Genomic DNA, 14,666 nt, shown 5'->3' on the forward strand with positions numbered 1-14,666 from the left:
TCCCTGGTGAGGACAGATGACAGTGCCTCTGGCTTCTCCGTCCCTAGACCATCTGAATATGTCTTTACAATTTTTTGTTTGTTTCTTTTTTTTTTTTTTTGAGATAGAGTCTCTCTCTGTCACCCAGGCTAGAGTGCAGTGGTGTCATCATAGCTCACTACAACCTCAAACTCCTGGGCTTAAGCGATCCTCCTGCCTCAGTCTCCCAAGTAGTTGGGACTATAGGCACGTGCCACCATGCCCAGTTACTTTTTCTATTTTTAATAGATGGGGTCTCGCTCTTGCTCAGGCTGGTCTCAAACTCCTGACCTCAAGCAATCCTCCCACCTTGGCCTCCCAGATGCTAGGATTATAGGCATGAGCCACCATGCCTGGTCTTTCCAAATGTTTTAAGGACTTAGCACAATGCCTGGCATACAGCAGGCACACAATAAATGCTTACTAAGTCATCAATTTTTTTTCAGTCCATTTTAGAATGCTGTAAAAAATCCAGGGAGACTAAAACTGAAATAGAACTTACTAGAAGCCCTGGAACCCTCTCAAACCATTCTGCTCATTTCCCAGACTAATTCAGCTGCCTGTTCCAGTAATATTTGTCTGCTTTAAAGTTCTTTTTTTCTGTCTAATTGATCGCCCCCGTGTCAGTGCACATTCACCACAAGATTAATCTTACACATCCTCCTCTTTCATTACATCACTTCCCTGCACAAAACCTTTCAATTCCATTGAATATAGGCTAAAATCCAACTCCATACTCAAAGCCCATATGGTCCCTATCTCATTTTTTAATCCTTCTTTCTTACAAAACTCTTAATTGTACACCTGCTAGGGTCTAGATGTTTTATTCTCCCAGAAATGAGACAGTCTGAGGTTTCTGCACAGGAAGGAAGCTGGACTGCCTTCTCAGGCACCTCGCCGAGTGCAGCAGCGGCAGCACACACTGGCTAGAAGCACTGGGTTTGCGTCCTGGCTCCCCACTTAGTAGACGCCTTTTCTTGAACAAGTCACAGTTGCTTCTCTGTATCTCAGTTTCCTCATCTGCAGCCACCTCATGTAGCTGTTGTGAAGATTAAATGAGATAATACAAGCATCTAGAGCACTCAAAATTATTAGCTATTTTTATTACTTCTAAGAGGCTCTCTAATTCTGCCCACACTTCCACAAGGCTCACTGTTCTTTCTTGGCCCCCACTTTGTGCCTTCCTGTCCTCTCGCTGGGGATGTCCATTCCCCACCTCTCGGCTACCACGAGAGACTCACCCATCCTTTAAGGCAAATCATCTCACCTCCCTGGGCAGCCTTCCAAACCCCCTTTGCTTGGGGTGAACTCTCAATTCTTCAAGTTTGTGTAGCACTTTTGTGCCACTTTGGAGGTATCTAATAGTTAATGAGACACATTATTTTTTGAACAACTATGTACAAACACTTTTTGGAGTTAGAGTTTATGAAGCCAAATGAGGTGAAATACCTGGTCTCAATGTACAGAGAAGATAAGGCCACAACCCCTCCCTGAACATGGTGCAGCCGTGCTGTAGGAAAGATCACAGAAGTGTCATGGGGTGGGCGGCATGTGAGCTAGTGCTCAAAGGAGGTTAAGACTTCAACGGACATCCCAGGAGGGGAAATGGAGGCAAGGCAAAGCCAGATGTGGCCCAAGAAATGGACCGTGGGATACACAGAAAGGGGAAGAAGGAAGAGAGCAGGCTGAGCCAGGTAGCTGGGGGCACTCTGGAAAAGGCTTTAAACACCTAAGCAATCAGGACTTCATTCAGGGGGTGAAGGGAGCTCTTGAGGGTTCCTAAGTAAGAAAGTAACTACCACCCAGCTGCGTTGTTTGAAGTAGAAAGGAGGAGCTCTAAGGGGAGAGTTGTGGGTCAGCAGCCTTTGGCAACCACCTAGTGTGGCCCCCCAGGTGCTGGCAGGGAGAGGACGGATGGAGGGGGCATGAAGAGACCCATGACAATGCCCCAGCAAACGGGCGAGGGTGGAGAGCCCGGGTCCTCAGAAAGGTCTTCAAGGAAAGCTGGCTGTCTGCCAGAGGGAAAGACACTGACTTTTATCTTAGACATCCTGCATTTGGTACACAGGGGAAAAACCCAGACTAAGTGTGAAACAAGCCACCTGACACGTGGTACTGGCACTTTGGGGGAGGACTTCGGCTCCACAGAGGGACAGACCATGAGACAAGCCCTTGCTCCAATGTGTTAGTAAGAAAGAAAGCAGAACCTTGGGAGCACCCCCATTTAGGGAGCAGGAGGAACACGGGTAAGGGACAGCTGGGGGGTCACTCATCTGTATCCACAAGGTGCTCCGCAGGTTACAGCCCATTTGCTCCTCACGATGACCCAGCAAGGTGGGCAGGGTAGGCACCATATCTCCATCTTACAGACAGAAACGTGGGCTCCACGCCTTGGGAGCTCACCCAAGGTCTCCAAGCCCGTTAGTGACAGGCAGCATCAGAGCCTGGTCTGTACAAATCTGTCACATTGACGGTTCCATTTCATGGTGTTTACACCCAGACTGGCCCAGCATGGCCAAGGTCAACAGAGGATGGGGCAAAGCTCAAAGGCTGGGAAGAGGAGGCAGACGGGGACAGGGCTTGTTCTGACGGCAGCTCTGGGACAGGGAGTGGCACGGCTGCTGCTGAGGATGTCAATTAGCAGAAGTAGATGGGACAGACGCCGATGATTCACCACGGGACAGAACTGAGTCTGGCAAACGGTAAAGGCTGCGCATCCTGACCTGGCCTGGCTTCCTTCTCAATGACATCATCGGGTTGGACACCTCCCAAGAAATTTGTAGAGAGGGAAGATTTTTGACCCTTGCCACAGACAGAGCCAGCCAAAAAGGGCTCAAAAATGATGGAGATGAAGAGGAGACAGGAGGCCCTAATCCAGCTGGATTTCAGTGGGGAGGGGTGAGCTTTGATTTCCGGGGAGTAACAGCCCATCTGTCAGTCCTGTCTCTTCTCTGTGTATGAAGATAGAAAGCAATTGACATCTCTACTGCCCAACCCCTCCAGCCCCGTCCCCAGGGTCTGGCGAGCTGCTGGCCTGGCCCCCAGAGGCCTCCTACAGCAGGTGGTGCCCATGTTGGCCAGCGTCCTTCCCCCTTTATGTGGCTGGGAAAAGGTTAGAACTTCTCAAAAGGTGCTTTTCTAAGAAATTAAGAGGAAAACAGAATTGAAAAACCCCCAATCAAGAAAATACACAAGCAAGGAAACATGAATTCACACAACCCAGATGTCTTAGGCTTAGGTGAGTAACACCTGGCCACAGCTGGACTTGCCCAGATTCACAGACAACCCCCTGACTTTTCTATAATGCTGTCAAGGGAACTGGAAGGGATACCTTTTATATTTCTAGACCTGGGCCCAGGCAGGAGAAGCAGATATTCTTAACACAAGTGACCTTCAGGGTTAACCTTGTAAAAGAGCCTAGTATGAGCCCAGGGCCAAGGGGGAAGGTCCCCAGCCCACAAACATCCTTCCCACTGTGTCTCTGTCCTTAATAACTAATGCTATGAATTCCTTTAAAGGGGGGGAGATATCACTTAATAGAAATACAGAGCTTAAAATAAAGCATACCCAGGAGTGATGAGCCACACACTTATTCATTCATTCATCAGCATGTACTGGGTACCTGTGATTAGCCGGCCCTGTGCTATGTGCTGAAGAAACAGACATGAATCGAACACAGCTCCTGCACCCAAGAAGCTCACATATTATAATCAGTATCAGAGTGATCTGGAACAAAAGCAAACGACAGACCTGGCTTTGCATGGCAGGGACAAGCTCCGTGGCAGCACGGGAGGGGCCTGGAGGAATAGTGAGTTTGTTTGGCCATGAACGCGGCATAGGCTGAGAATGGTCCATGATAACACATGCAACTGGCACTGAGTCCTCTTCTGCTTCACCGGGGCCAGCCAGGATAATTCGTGATCCGACTGGGGGCTGGAGCTATTTACCTTCCACAGCACCACCGAGACTGGAGGTTGAGCTGAGCAGTTTTCTAAGTGTATGCGGGTGCAGGCAGGGAGAGACTGTGGGTAATTAAGTCTTTTCTCCAGGCTAAATAATCTTAAAATATGGTATCTATTGAGGCCCCAAAAATGTGAAGTGAAACTTCCCTGGAGTGATGTATGTGTGCCCCAAGGCCAGAAATCTCCAGGCAAGTTACTAAAAATTCATTAGTGAGAAACAAGCAGGACACTGGTGTCCCCTAGAATGAGGTCAAAAGAGAAAGATTTGGTTCTTTGCAACCAAATCTTGCAGCTGGCTAGCAGGGCCATCTCCATGCCCAGGTGCTGCCACCTAAACTTTTTAAGTTGACTTTGAGCTAATCACCACTTAATTTGATCCATAAATATCAGGATGCAGTTTCAAGACTCAGATCTCCCTTTATGGGACTCTGGCCAGCCCCGTGGAGAGGGCCCCTCCCAATAACCTTTCATGAAAGGTATATGGACTTTTCCATGCTCCCTAGAGGAGCCAGCAGCTCTTTCCTGTTGCCACCAAAAGAAAACACTTCTGCTACTCAGGGTGAGTGCAAAAATGGACAAACTTAGATCCACAAGAATTAAAGCAGGACCTCAAAGAGATATTTGCACACCCATATCTATTGCACATTACTCACGATTGCCAAGAGCTGGAAGCAACCCAAATGCCCATCAACAGATGAATGGATAAAGAAAATGTGGCATATATTAATAGATACAGCGGAATATTAGCCTTTAAAAAGATGGAAATTCTGTGACATGCTACAACACAGATGAACCTTGATGATATGATGCGAAGCAAAATAAGCCAGTCACGAAAGGTCAAATATTGCGTGATTCCACTCATAAGAAGGATCCAAAATAGTGAGAATCATAGAAACAGAAAGCAGAAAGGTATTCACCATGGGCAGGGGTGGAGTGGGGAGAGAGAGAGAGAATTAGTGTTTAATGGGTATGGAATTTCAGTTTTGCAAGAAAAGAAAGTTCTAGATATTGGTTGCACAACAATGTAAATATCATAATATGTTGTGCACTTAAAAATGGTTGAGATGGTCAATGTAATGGTATGTGGTTTTTAGCACAATAAAAAAAATATGGGCAAACAGCACAGAAGAAAGAAGCCTGGCAGGGTGAAGGAACACAAAGTGACCAGGGAGCACTCAGTGGCTGATCTTCAGCCCCTCTGGGTGACATCTGACACCCCCATTCTCTCCTCTCACTCCTGGATGCCCCACGCTACCTCTTACCTCTATGTCCCATCCAATTGCTCCTACTTCTTTGTATGCCAGTTTCCTTAGTGGTTCCTCCTCCTCTTCCTGTCCCCTAAACTTGGCTCTCCCTATGCCACCCTTGTTTCTGCTCTGTCTACCTCCACTCCCCTGCACTCCCTACTTGGAGAATGTCTGCATTCTCAGCCCTCCCGCTCCATCTGGACTTGCCTTTTTCTTCCCAGCCCACAGGAAACACAAGCCTGGGAAGCCCAGACAGAACATGCCTTTGTGAGCCTGCTGCGTGATTCTCGTCCAACTGTGGTGTCACTGTACCCTCTTCTTTGCCACTAGGCTCCCCAACAACTGCCTCAGACCACTATGGAGCCCAGCTCCAATAACCCCAGACCCCTGATGTTCTGCCCTTGGTTCCTGGCCTCCCACCAATGCCACGTGTGTGCCTTTGCTGGTTTCCTGACTATTTTATCACTGGCCTTGGAAAGGTACCAAATCCTCCTGGTCCCAGCAACTCGGGGGTGTTCTCAACCTTCACAGAGCCCCATGTGAGGCTTCATTTCAGCAGCGGCAGGGGCAGCAGGATCAGTCACCCTCACCATTTCAAAACCTGCCCTCACCACTCTGCCCCCAGCACCCTTCCCCCACCACATCTGAGAGTGACCCAGCCTTGCCTGGCACGCGGTGCCTCACTTACAGAGTGGCCTCGCATCTGGGTGGCAGCCTTCTGGAAATGCGGCATCATCCTCTTGCACATGCTGCACCCTGGTCACAGGCAGGAGGAAAACCACATCAGGTTACAAGGATGGCTGGGCCCCCACACTCTGCCCTGCCTCCTCTCAGCTGTCCTCTATCCAACAAACACTTACCCAGCCTCGAGAAGCTCGGACTGTCCCAGACCCAGGGAACCCAAAAGGAATGGGAGGCAGAGGCCCCAGCCCCTGAAAAGTTTGCAGTCCCAATGGCACAAAAACAAAAAACAAAAAAACCCTGGGAGAGTGCGCAGCCACGCCATGAATGTTAGAGAACAGAGTTCAGAATGATTCAGTGCCAATAATGAGTTCCCAGGAATTCGGGGAGCCAGACGGTGTCAGGAAGCGAGCCCCTACACGCACAGTAAGGGCTGCAAATGAGCCAGGGTCAAATGCCATCAGGAAGGAAAATTTGTGACCACAAATACCATGACTTCTGGGATGTCCGTGCCTCCTTTCTCTTTCATTAACGAGGATAACTAAGCAATGACTGGAGACAGGCCCAGCAAGCAGGGAGCACTGGGCCAGGACTCGGAACTCAGGCTCTGGTCTGCACTCAACTCGTTGATGGCCCTGGACAAGTCACCTCCTCTCTCTGGGCTGTTTCTTCTCCCGGCAAATGAGAGGAGTTGGACTAGACAACCTCGGGTCCCCTCCAGCTCTGACAGCAGAGGATTCTGTGACAGCTCTGGCCGAGTCTCTCTGGGGTTCTGCAGTCTACCACGGTCACAATCCTCTCCCAGGATGGTGGGGACCCCCAGCCTTGGGGGACGAGGGACCAGGATGGCCACACCCCAAACATCCACTACTACTTCAGAGTGACCTTAATTTAAACCCCTCCCCTTTAACCAGAGCAGGCCACGTTTCAGCACTGACCCCACAGGACCGGAGAGGCAGTTTCCTCAGACACCAGGAATTCTGACATGCCAGGCTGTCACCCTTTCTGACAGCCGCACTGCTGCAAAACAGACTTTGAGACGCATCTCAAGGCCACAGAAACCAAAGCTGCCTGGAACCATGTGTCAGGCACAGCAGGGACAGGGGCCACGCGGTGACAGGCTGAGCAGCTCTAATCCGTGTTTACCCAACACCTTGGCAAGCCGTGAGCAGAGTGATCCAGATCAGAGGGCGCTCTGGCCACTGGGGCGGACACACAGGAGAACTGGGAGGAGGCCAGCTTTCCCCCTGGACCACCCAAACCTCCCCAGCTCCAAGCCTACTGGATAAGGTGCAGATGTAGGGCATTTGACAGGAAACTCCAAAAATGCCCTGTGGTCCCCTCCCTGACATTCCTGCCTGACAGGCCAACGGATACACACACACACCCTCATCCCAGCATGTTAAACCTGGGCTTGGGTTCCCGCCATTAGTCCGGGCAGGAGAGAAGGAGCTATTGTGAGGTCAGCCCACAGCACGAGCCTCCAGGATCTGTCCTCAGGAGAGGCGCCTCTCTTTGGGACCTCCCATCGTAGTGTGAGCACCACAGGTAGCAAGAAGGAAGGAAGATGACACTTGTCAGGGGATTCACAGAGCGGGGAATGGAAACAGGGACGGTGCTCCAGTGGGAACACAGCAGGTGGATGCTACACGGCAATGGCAGGGAAACGGGACGCTGCTCGGTGACGGTGACACAGAGGAAGGAGCCTGGCTCCAGGAAGAATGAGACCCCAGCTGCATCTCCCCTTGACCCTTGCTGGCTCTGTGACCCTGGGCAAGTGACTCGGGCTCTCTGAGCCTCAGCTTCCCTGTCTGTGGAGACAGCACCTGCCCCCCAGATGAAGCCCACAGCGGGAGGGTGGGCCGGGGCTGGCCCTCAGCGGGGGGCAGCCAGTGCCTGCGGAGCCTTCTCCTCCTGGTCTGTGGGGGGAACACTTCCACACAGGGAAGAGGCTGTCATTCCACTCCCCAGGAGGGAAAATGAGGGGGGACACCTGCAGCCTCTCCACTCCTGGCTCAGGGACTTCAGTTTGACACCTGCTGGGCCACATTCATCGATCAGGAATGTAATTTACTGCCTGTCTCCACAGTGTGGCCTCCCTCCCAGGCTGCCTGCCTGCAGCCTGCAGCAACATAACCCCCCGCCCCTCAGACAGGTGGTAAGTCGGCCAGGCCTTCCGGTGAAGTTACTGGGGGGAAGAGGTGGTGGAGGAGTAATAGGAAGCTACAGGCCAAGCCGCTTTCCAATTTAACTTTACCAAAAATAGAGCTGGTCCTGTGATTCCTATCTGAGCTTATCTTCCAACGGATTCCACTGGGAAGCAGGGGAAGAGGTAAGACTAATTATCACTCTCAAACACAAAACGCCAGAGCAGTCAGCCCTTTTATTTTCTCATTAATTCAGTGAACAAACATTCACAGAGTAAGCAGTAGGGCCTGGGGAGCCAGATTCCTTGTCACAACCAGAGGCTCCCACTGCCTTTGGGTCCATTTGCCCCATATGTGACCAAAGGATCTGAGTCCTAGCAGACTTCCCAGTTAGGGAACTGCTGTGTATTCCAGGAATAGGCTGAATTATGATGCCGTGAAGGCTTGATTAGGCTAATATCATAAATGCACGAGTTTGATTCATTTGAACACACACACATAACAAAAAAAGGATTCTGGGGTCCCCAGGGACCTAGCAGGCTATCCAATCGGACCCTCTGCCAAAAGTTTAACTTAACCTCTGAGTTTTCTCCTCCCTCCCGACCACTAATGTGCTCTGTGACACCCACGAGGCCCTGACCTCGCCTGCCCCGGCTTTACATTATGTAAATCTAATAGCCATGCTCATGCGTCGGCCGGGTGAGCAGGACGGGCACACTGCCAGACAGCTGGCGTGTGGTGGGCAGAGAGCGCACAAGCACTCAGGTGCAAACCGCCAGTGATCCACTCTTTTAAATGATTAATGTCATCCCACTGAGACCTGCATGGTTCTGCCACGATCCTGCTTGGTGACATGTACCGCATACTGACACACGCTTCGCCTTACAGCTTCATTTAACCACCGTGTCGAGTCCCAGAGGGTTCTGAGGTAAACCAAAGGAGGCCCCAGTCCTCCCGGGGCTGTGTGGGCAGGATAATTCCTGAAGCAATTCACTGCTGGGCAGTTAATAAGATCCCTCCAAGAAGAAACAAAAAGCAGTGAAACCAACTAATGAGCATTAACAAAGAGAATGACCAAGATTAAAGTGCATTCTGGGTAGAGCCAGATCCACAGCAAATGGGACACCAAGGCCTCATCCCACAACCAGGCACACCCCCTGGGGCCGGCAGGGGGCCTGGGGAGGAGGCTGGGGCTGGAGGACACCCAGCAATCAGAACAGGGCTGGGGAGAGGCTGTTGTCATGGTGAGTAAGCTACAGGCTCAAGTCAGGCAGAAGCACCAGAGCATCACAGTGGAGCATCCCAGGGTGCACAGGGGAGGAGCCTTTGCTTAAGGAACTTCTTAGGAAGGGGATTCGGGACCCTGGTGCCACAGCCTGTGACTCCCACGTGAGCCACGAACAACCTGGCCACACCGCCTTGCACCACACACAGCCCCCTCTCTAGCTCCAGGCAGACGCCGGGTCTGAAGGGACGTGCAGTTCACAGAGGCACAGCTCCAAACGCCTTGCCAGCTCGAATCCAGGGTCTTTCCATCTGTCACTTGGGACCCATTAGACGCAGGGGTGGCCCAAACAGTGAATATCTGAAGCTTTATGGGCCATACTGTCTCTGTCACAACTACTCCACTCTGCTGGTATAGCTCAAAACCAGCCACAGACAATGCGTAAACCTTTGTTTGCAAAAAAATTAAAGTAGCCAGCCCATGGGCTATAGTTTTCTCACCCTTTGTTAGACGGTTTATGAAGCAGTAGGAAAAACCAATAATTTTTAAATAGAACAGAATAGAAAACAGTGTATGCTACGTCTAGTAAACAGTAGATGGCAAGTAGTAAGGGTATGGTTTTGTGAAACTTTTGTTTTAGCTTATTTACATATAATTTATATATACTTCTAGTACTGGGTTACAATATAAAATATTTTTAATTCTGTGAAATACTGTCAAAAAGTTTAAAAGCCAGTGCTCCGATCCAGCCCCTTCTCTTACAGCTGTGGAAACTGAGACCCAGAGAGCTGACAGATGAGGCCAGGCTCACCTGGCTCGTGGGTAGCACGGGGGACTGGGGTCCAGGTCTTCTGGCTGTCACCTCAGTGATCCTTCTGCCCTTCCCCACAGTCTCTTGCCTCACACAGGGACTGCACCCAAATACTGGGACCCAGTTTCTCTCCGCTGCCCCCATCCCTCACAGGTAGCACCAGCAGAGGGATGCAGGAGCCAGTGCTAGAAAAGCTGCTGTCCCCAGGGGCAGGCCAGGCTCTGGACTGCGAGGAGTGACCGGGGGTGCAGAGCAGCAGCACTGCAGAGGGTACCCCCGGCGCTGAGGTGTGGAGTCGCTGGGCAGGAAAGGGGGCAGAGGGTGGCGGAAGGTGGGCAGGGCTAACTAGACAGGAGACCCTTGTCACTGAGGGTGGAGCTCAGGGTAAAGTGGGCAGAAGGAGGCTGATTCTGGCGGAGAAAGCAGATGGGGACAGCAAGAGGGGAGGAGCCAGATGAAAAGGCAAAGATGAAGGAAAAGGGGCACAGACAGACAGACAGTATGAGCGACTGATTCAGCATTCAGTGTGAGACCCGGGGCTAGTTCCCCATCACGGCCCCCAACCGCCCACCACCCACAGGAGACTACACAACTAAGTCTGGCCCCAAGGGGAAAGTTCACTCACAGGGGGCATAAAACATCATCAGGATCGGCTTCTCTTCCTTCTTCAGGAGACGCCTGAAGTCCTGAGGCACAAGAGAGAACACCAGCAGGTCACACACAGCACAATCCCAGGACGCGATGGCCCCTGCCCCGGCACCCGCAGCTGGGGGAGGAGCGGCGGTGAGCACTTCAGAGACCACACGTCTGCCTTGGGGAGGGGCGGTCGCAGCACGGTGGGTGCTGGGATAATCTCAGGAGTGATCTCTTCTGGACCACCCTTGCGTGGCACAGATGGGAAAACTGAGGCCGCAAGAGGGCAAACGGCTTTGCTAAGGCCACCTGGTGAGAGGAAGTCGTCAGGAGCAGGCTACTGGCTTGACTTTCAGCTCCACCTGAACAGTGAAAAGATGACGAAGGGCTATTTCTGTCCCACGAGGCTGCCACAGAGGTGACCCCTTCTTCGTGTGATACGTGGCTCTGCTGTGGCGAGGGTGGTTGTTTTCACATACGCCCTGCTTGGCCAGATGGGGGCCTGCGCGCTGTGGGAAGGGGCGCCACCCATGCCCGATGATCTCCTGCTAATCTCTTCCCAGCACCATCATCTGTCCCCAGGAGTCCACTGAGCAGACAGGGCATGCGGAGCGCCTGCCCCACCCCAGGAGGCTGCAAGCTGAAGGCATCATTCGTATTTGTGAAACCCTTAGAACAGTGCCTGGCACATTATGAAACAATATATAATGATTTGCTAAATAAATACAATAAAGGCAAAAAGACAAATGGTCACACAGTGCTAATGTAAAGACGTACGTGTAAGTGGGTAGAGAGCCAGTGATCGATGGGGAAAAGCAAATCTATCAAGGACTGCAGTGAAGCACCATGACAGAGCATACTCTGATTAAAATATGCTGCTCTAACCAGTTTTCAAAGAAGAAAATTAGAGGGTTTTCTCTTTTGAATAATAAGGAAAATAAGAAAATTTGAAAATGCAGTTTTCTGGCAGCAAGAAGGCATTAGGTAAATAAATATTGGCCCAAACCGCACAATGGAATACCATTGCATCATTGACAACTACAAGAAGGAATATTTAATGTCACAATAAGATGTGAACGTTATATTAAATGGGGTGGGGAACAAGTTACAAAACAGCATATAAAATGTAATGACATCTTTGTGAGTAAAAATATTTATGTTTGCATTAAGCTCGAAAGCCTGGAAGACTACAAACACGTCAGCACTGGGCATCTCTCAGTGGAGAGGTATGTTTGCTTTTTGCTTTTATGCTTAAGCTGTATTTTCTAAATTTTAAACAATGAATGTGTATTACCTACAATTTTTCAGTTAGATAAAAAAGATTACAAATTTTTGTGGGCGTCTAAAATATTTTAAAATAAATTCTGGAAAAGTTTACTCTTGTTTACGTAACTGGAGGGCTAAGGTGCTCGTTTGAAAACAGAATTAGTAACCAAGATATCTGACCCTAACTAGGGGTGGAGGATGCAAACACTTTCAAAATTATCTTGTGGGATCCCTGGAGAGAAAGCCTGGTAACAGATCTGAGAAGAAACGGTTTTACAGAGCCTATGGCAAATCGGTTTCCTATCCTGAGCAGTAACAGGTATTTCATTCAAAGATGCTTAATTACCTTCACAAATAAGGAATTCCAAGCCTACAAATGGAATCAGCAACTCAAACTTGAATTTGGAAACTGTTAATTAATTTATGTGGAGATTCTATTAGCAGAAAAGCAGCCACAACTCACATGTCCACATGAGAGAAAAAGAGCATGAAGTATAAGAGAGGACTACACAGAGGTGTGAAAAAAGTATTTCTGCTTAATGTTCCTACAAGTGCGGAAGAACCACCTTAGGAAGTTCAGGACATGACATTTGGGGCAGGGAGGCACCAGGCCACTCTCCAAAGAAGCTACAAACGTGTATTTAATATTATCACCGAAGCAGCGCTCAGTTTAAGCTGCCTGTGTCTCCACAGCTGTGGGCACGTGTGCCACCCTCTCCTGGCACTTGCCCCTCTTCCCTTGGCCCCACATGCTTTTTAAAAAGGCTTTATCTTGGAGCTGACAATACTGGCACTTTCTATCCTGGAGAATGCTGACGCCCAGCCCTTAATTTGAATCACCACTGACCCACGTGGTTGGCCCACAACAATCACAGATGATCCTCCTCCAGAAAGTAAAAAAAGCATCATTTCCTTTTGGGCTAACAAGCATTAAGAGCAGAGTCAATAATTTTAAATGAAGAGGAGAGGAGGTGGAGGAAGATAAAAGCTATGTTTTATTTTACCAAGATAAGAATGAGCATTCTGCCTCCATCTACAAAAAAGCACTGCTGGCCTCACAGATCATCTGGAATGTTACAGAGAAGTTGTTGCCCATCCCATGTGAAGGCACAACTGAGCACACAAGGCACCACACAAACACAGGTGTGCAGGGATACAGATGCACATTCAGGTCAGGCGTGCGGGCCCGCAAAGGAGGGGCACGGATGTGTCACGGCTATTGTTAAATACTCAAGAACAAATGACAACTATAAACCAGACCCACCCTTCCACCCACCACCCTGGCCAAATCTGGAAATTGATGCTTAAAATGGTAAATTTGTTCAAAGTTACACAACGACTCAGAATTGTAGAGACCTGACCCAGTTAGTTCTCTGGAAATCCAACCCAAATCTCTGAGATTATTCTTAAAAACAAACAACAACAAAAAATTTAAACAAGCAAAAAATGCAACGTCGATGCCAGCAACATCTGCATTACATAATAGGGACAGGACATTTAAATCTATGTTCGTGTAAGGAAAACCAAACATGTTAAAATAATTAAATAAGGAAAATGAAGACTGGAGAAAGTTCTCAGTCAGCCTGTGATCTCCCGTTGGCTGCATCATGGAGCTGGGAAGGGGAGTCAAGTGTTAGGGTCCTGGCCTAGCTCTTCCCCTTTCCAGGGCCCTGCGCTTCTCTCTGTGGGGGGCCGTGGTACCAGGAAAGTTTCCAGGACCCATCAGAACTGATGAGGCGTCTACGGCCACACCACCCTGAACACGCCCGATCTCATCTGATCTCGGAAGCTAAGCAGAGTTGGGCCTGGTTAGTACTTGGATGGGAGAACTGATGGGGAATAAGTTACCTTTTCACTGTCAATGTGGACAACATCTTTGGCTCCAGGATCTTCCTCCCACAGTGGGGGCCCTTTTGGATCCTTCAGAAAGGCCACTATGGACTGAGGGAAAAAAGAGAGAAGAGAAAATGCATTGCAGCTAGGGAGAGAGTTTGGGATGGGGGGGAATCAGGAACCTGCCCGTTTCCCTGCCTGGAGACCCAGGTACACCAAGTGCCAGGCACAAGACTGCATGCAGCACGAAGGCTTGGAGGTGTGCTATTTCCACTGTCCACTGACATCACCACTAAGTGCCCAAAGAATAGACCTCCACCACACCCACCAGGCTTTTTCAATCACAGGACACGTTGCTCACTCCCAGCAGCTGATCCATACCTAACGTGCACTTTCATGGACAAAACAGGGGAAATCTGAGACATGAGTTGGCATATTCAAACCAGAGACACACTAGTGCTTCTATTGCATCTTATCTACTCCAAGAAGTCATTCTGATTCATTGACTATGGTCTCCAGTCTTGTCCAAAGGAGATACTTCCACATTCCTGCAGCAACTAAAATTGTCAATCCCATTAGCAGATAATCACACCATTTATTACCTGCTTAGTATTTCACAGTCTAAATTGGTTTTGGAGTGGGTTATTATAAATCCTCCTTATCCCCTGCTGTGTGTGAATCAGTGGGGCCCAGGCCGGGAAGCCCCAGGGCAGGAGGCTCGTGGATCAGCCTGGTGGCTTGTTGCTGTACTTCTCTTCCTGAGGGCCCCTGTCTAGACTGCCCAGTGAAGATCTGACAAAGACCTTAAAGATAAAGGGCTTCACTGGCCTTTGGCATGTGGAC

General features: G+C 49.8%; 1 protein-coding gene across 1 annotated transcript in view; it reads right to left on the bottom strand.

Moving 5' to 3' along the window:
* PDIA5 (protein disulfide isomerase family A member 5) overlaps positions 1–14,666 on the bottom strand; it is an 85,934-nt gene that overhangs the window by 32,662 nt on the left and 38,606 nt on the right. The window contains exons 6-8 of the mRNA XM_045540131.1: positions 13,839–13,931; positions 10,717–10,777; positions 5,916–5,983 (exon numbers count right to left, since the gene is read on the bottom strand). Coding sequence (XP_045396087.1) covers positions 5,916–5,983; positions 10,717–10,777; positions 13,839–13,931 — 222 coding nt within the window. The remainder of the gene's footprint in view (positions 1–5,915; positions 5,984–10,716; positions 10,778–13,838; positions 13,932–14,666) is intronic.

Source organism: Lemur catta, chromosome 1, assembly GCF_020740605.2.
Source record: "Lemur catta isolate mLemCat1 chromosome 1, mLemCat1.pri, whole genome shotgun sequence".
Classification (NCBI taxonomy): Eukaryota; Metazoa; Chordata; class Mammalia; order Primates; family Lemuridae; genus Lemur; species Lemur catta.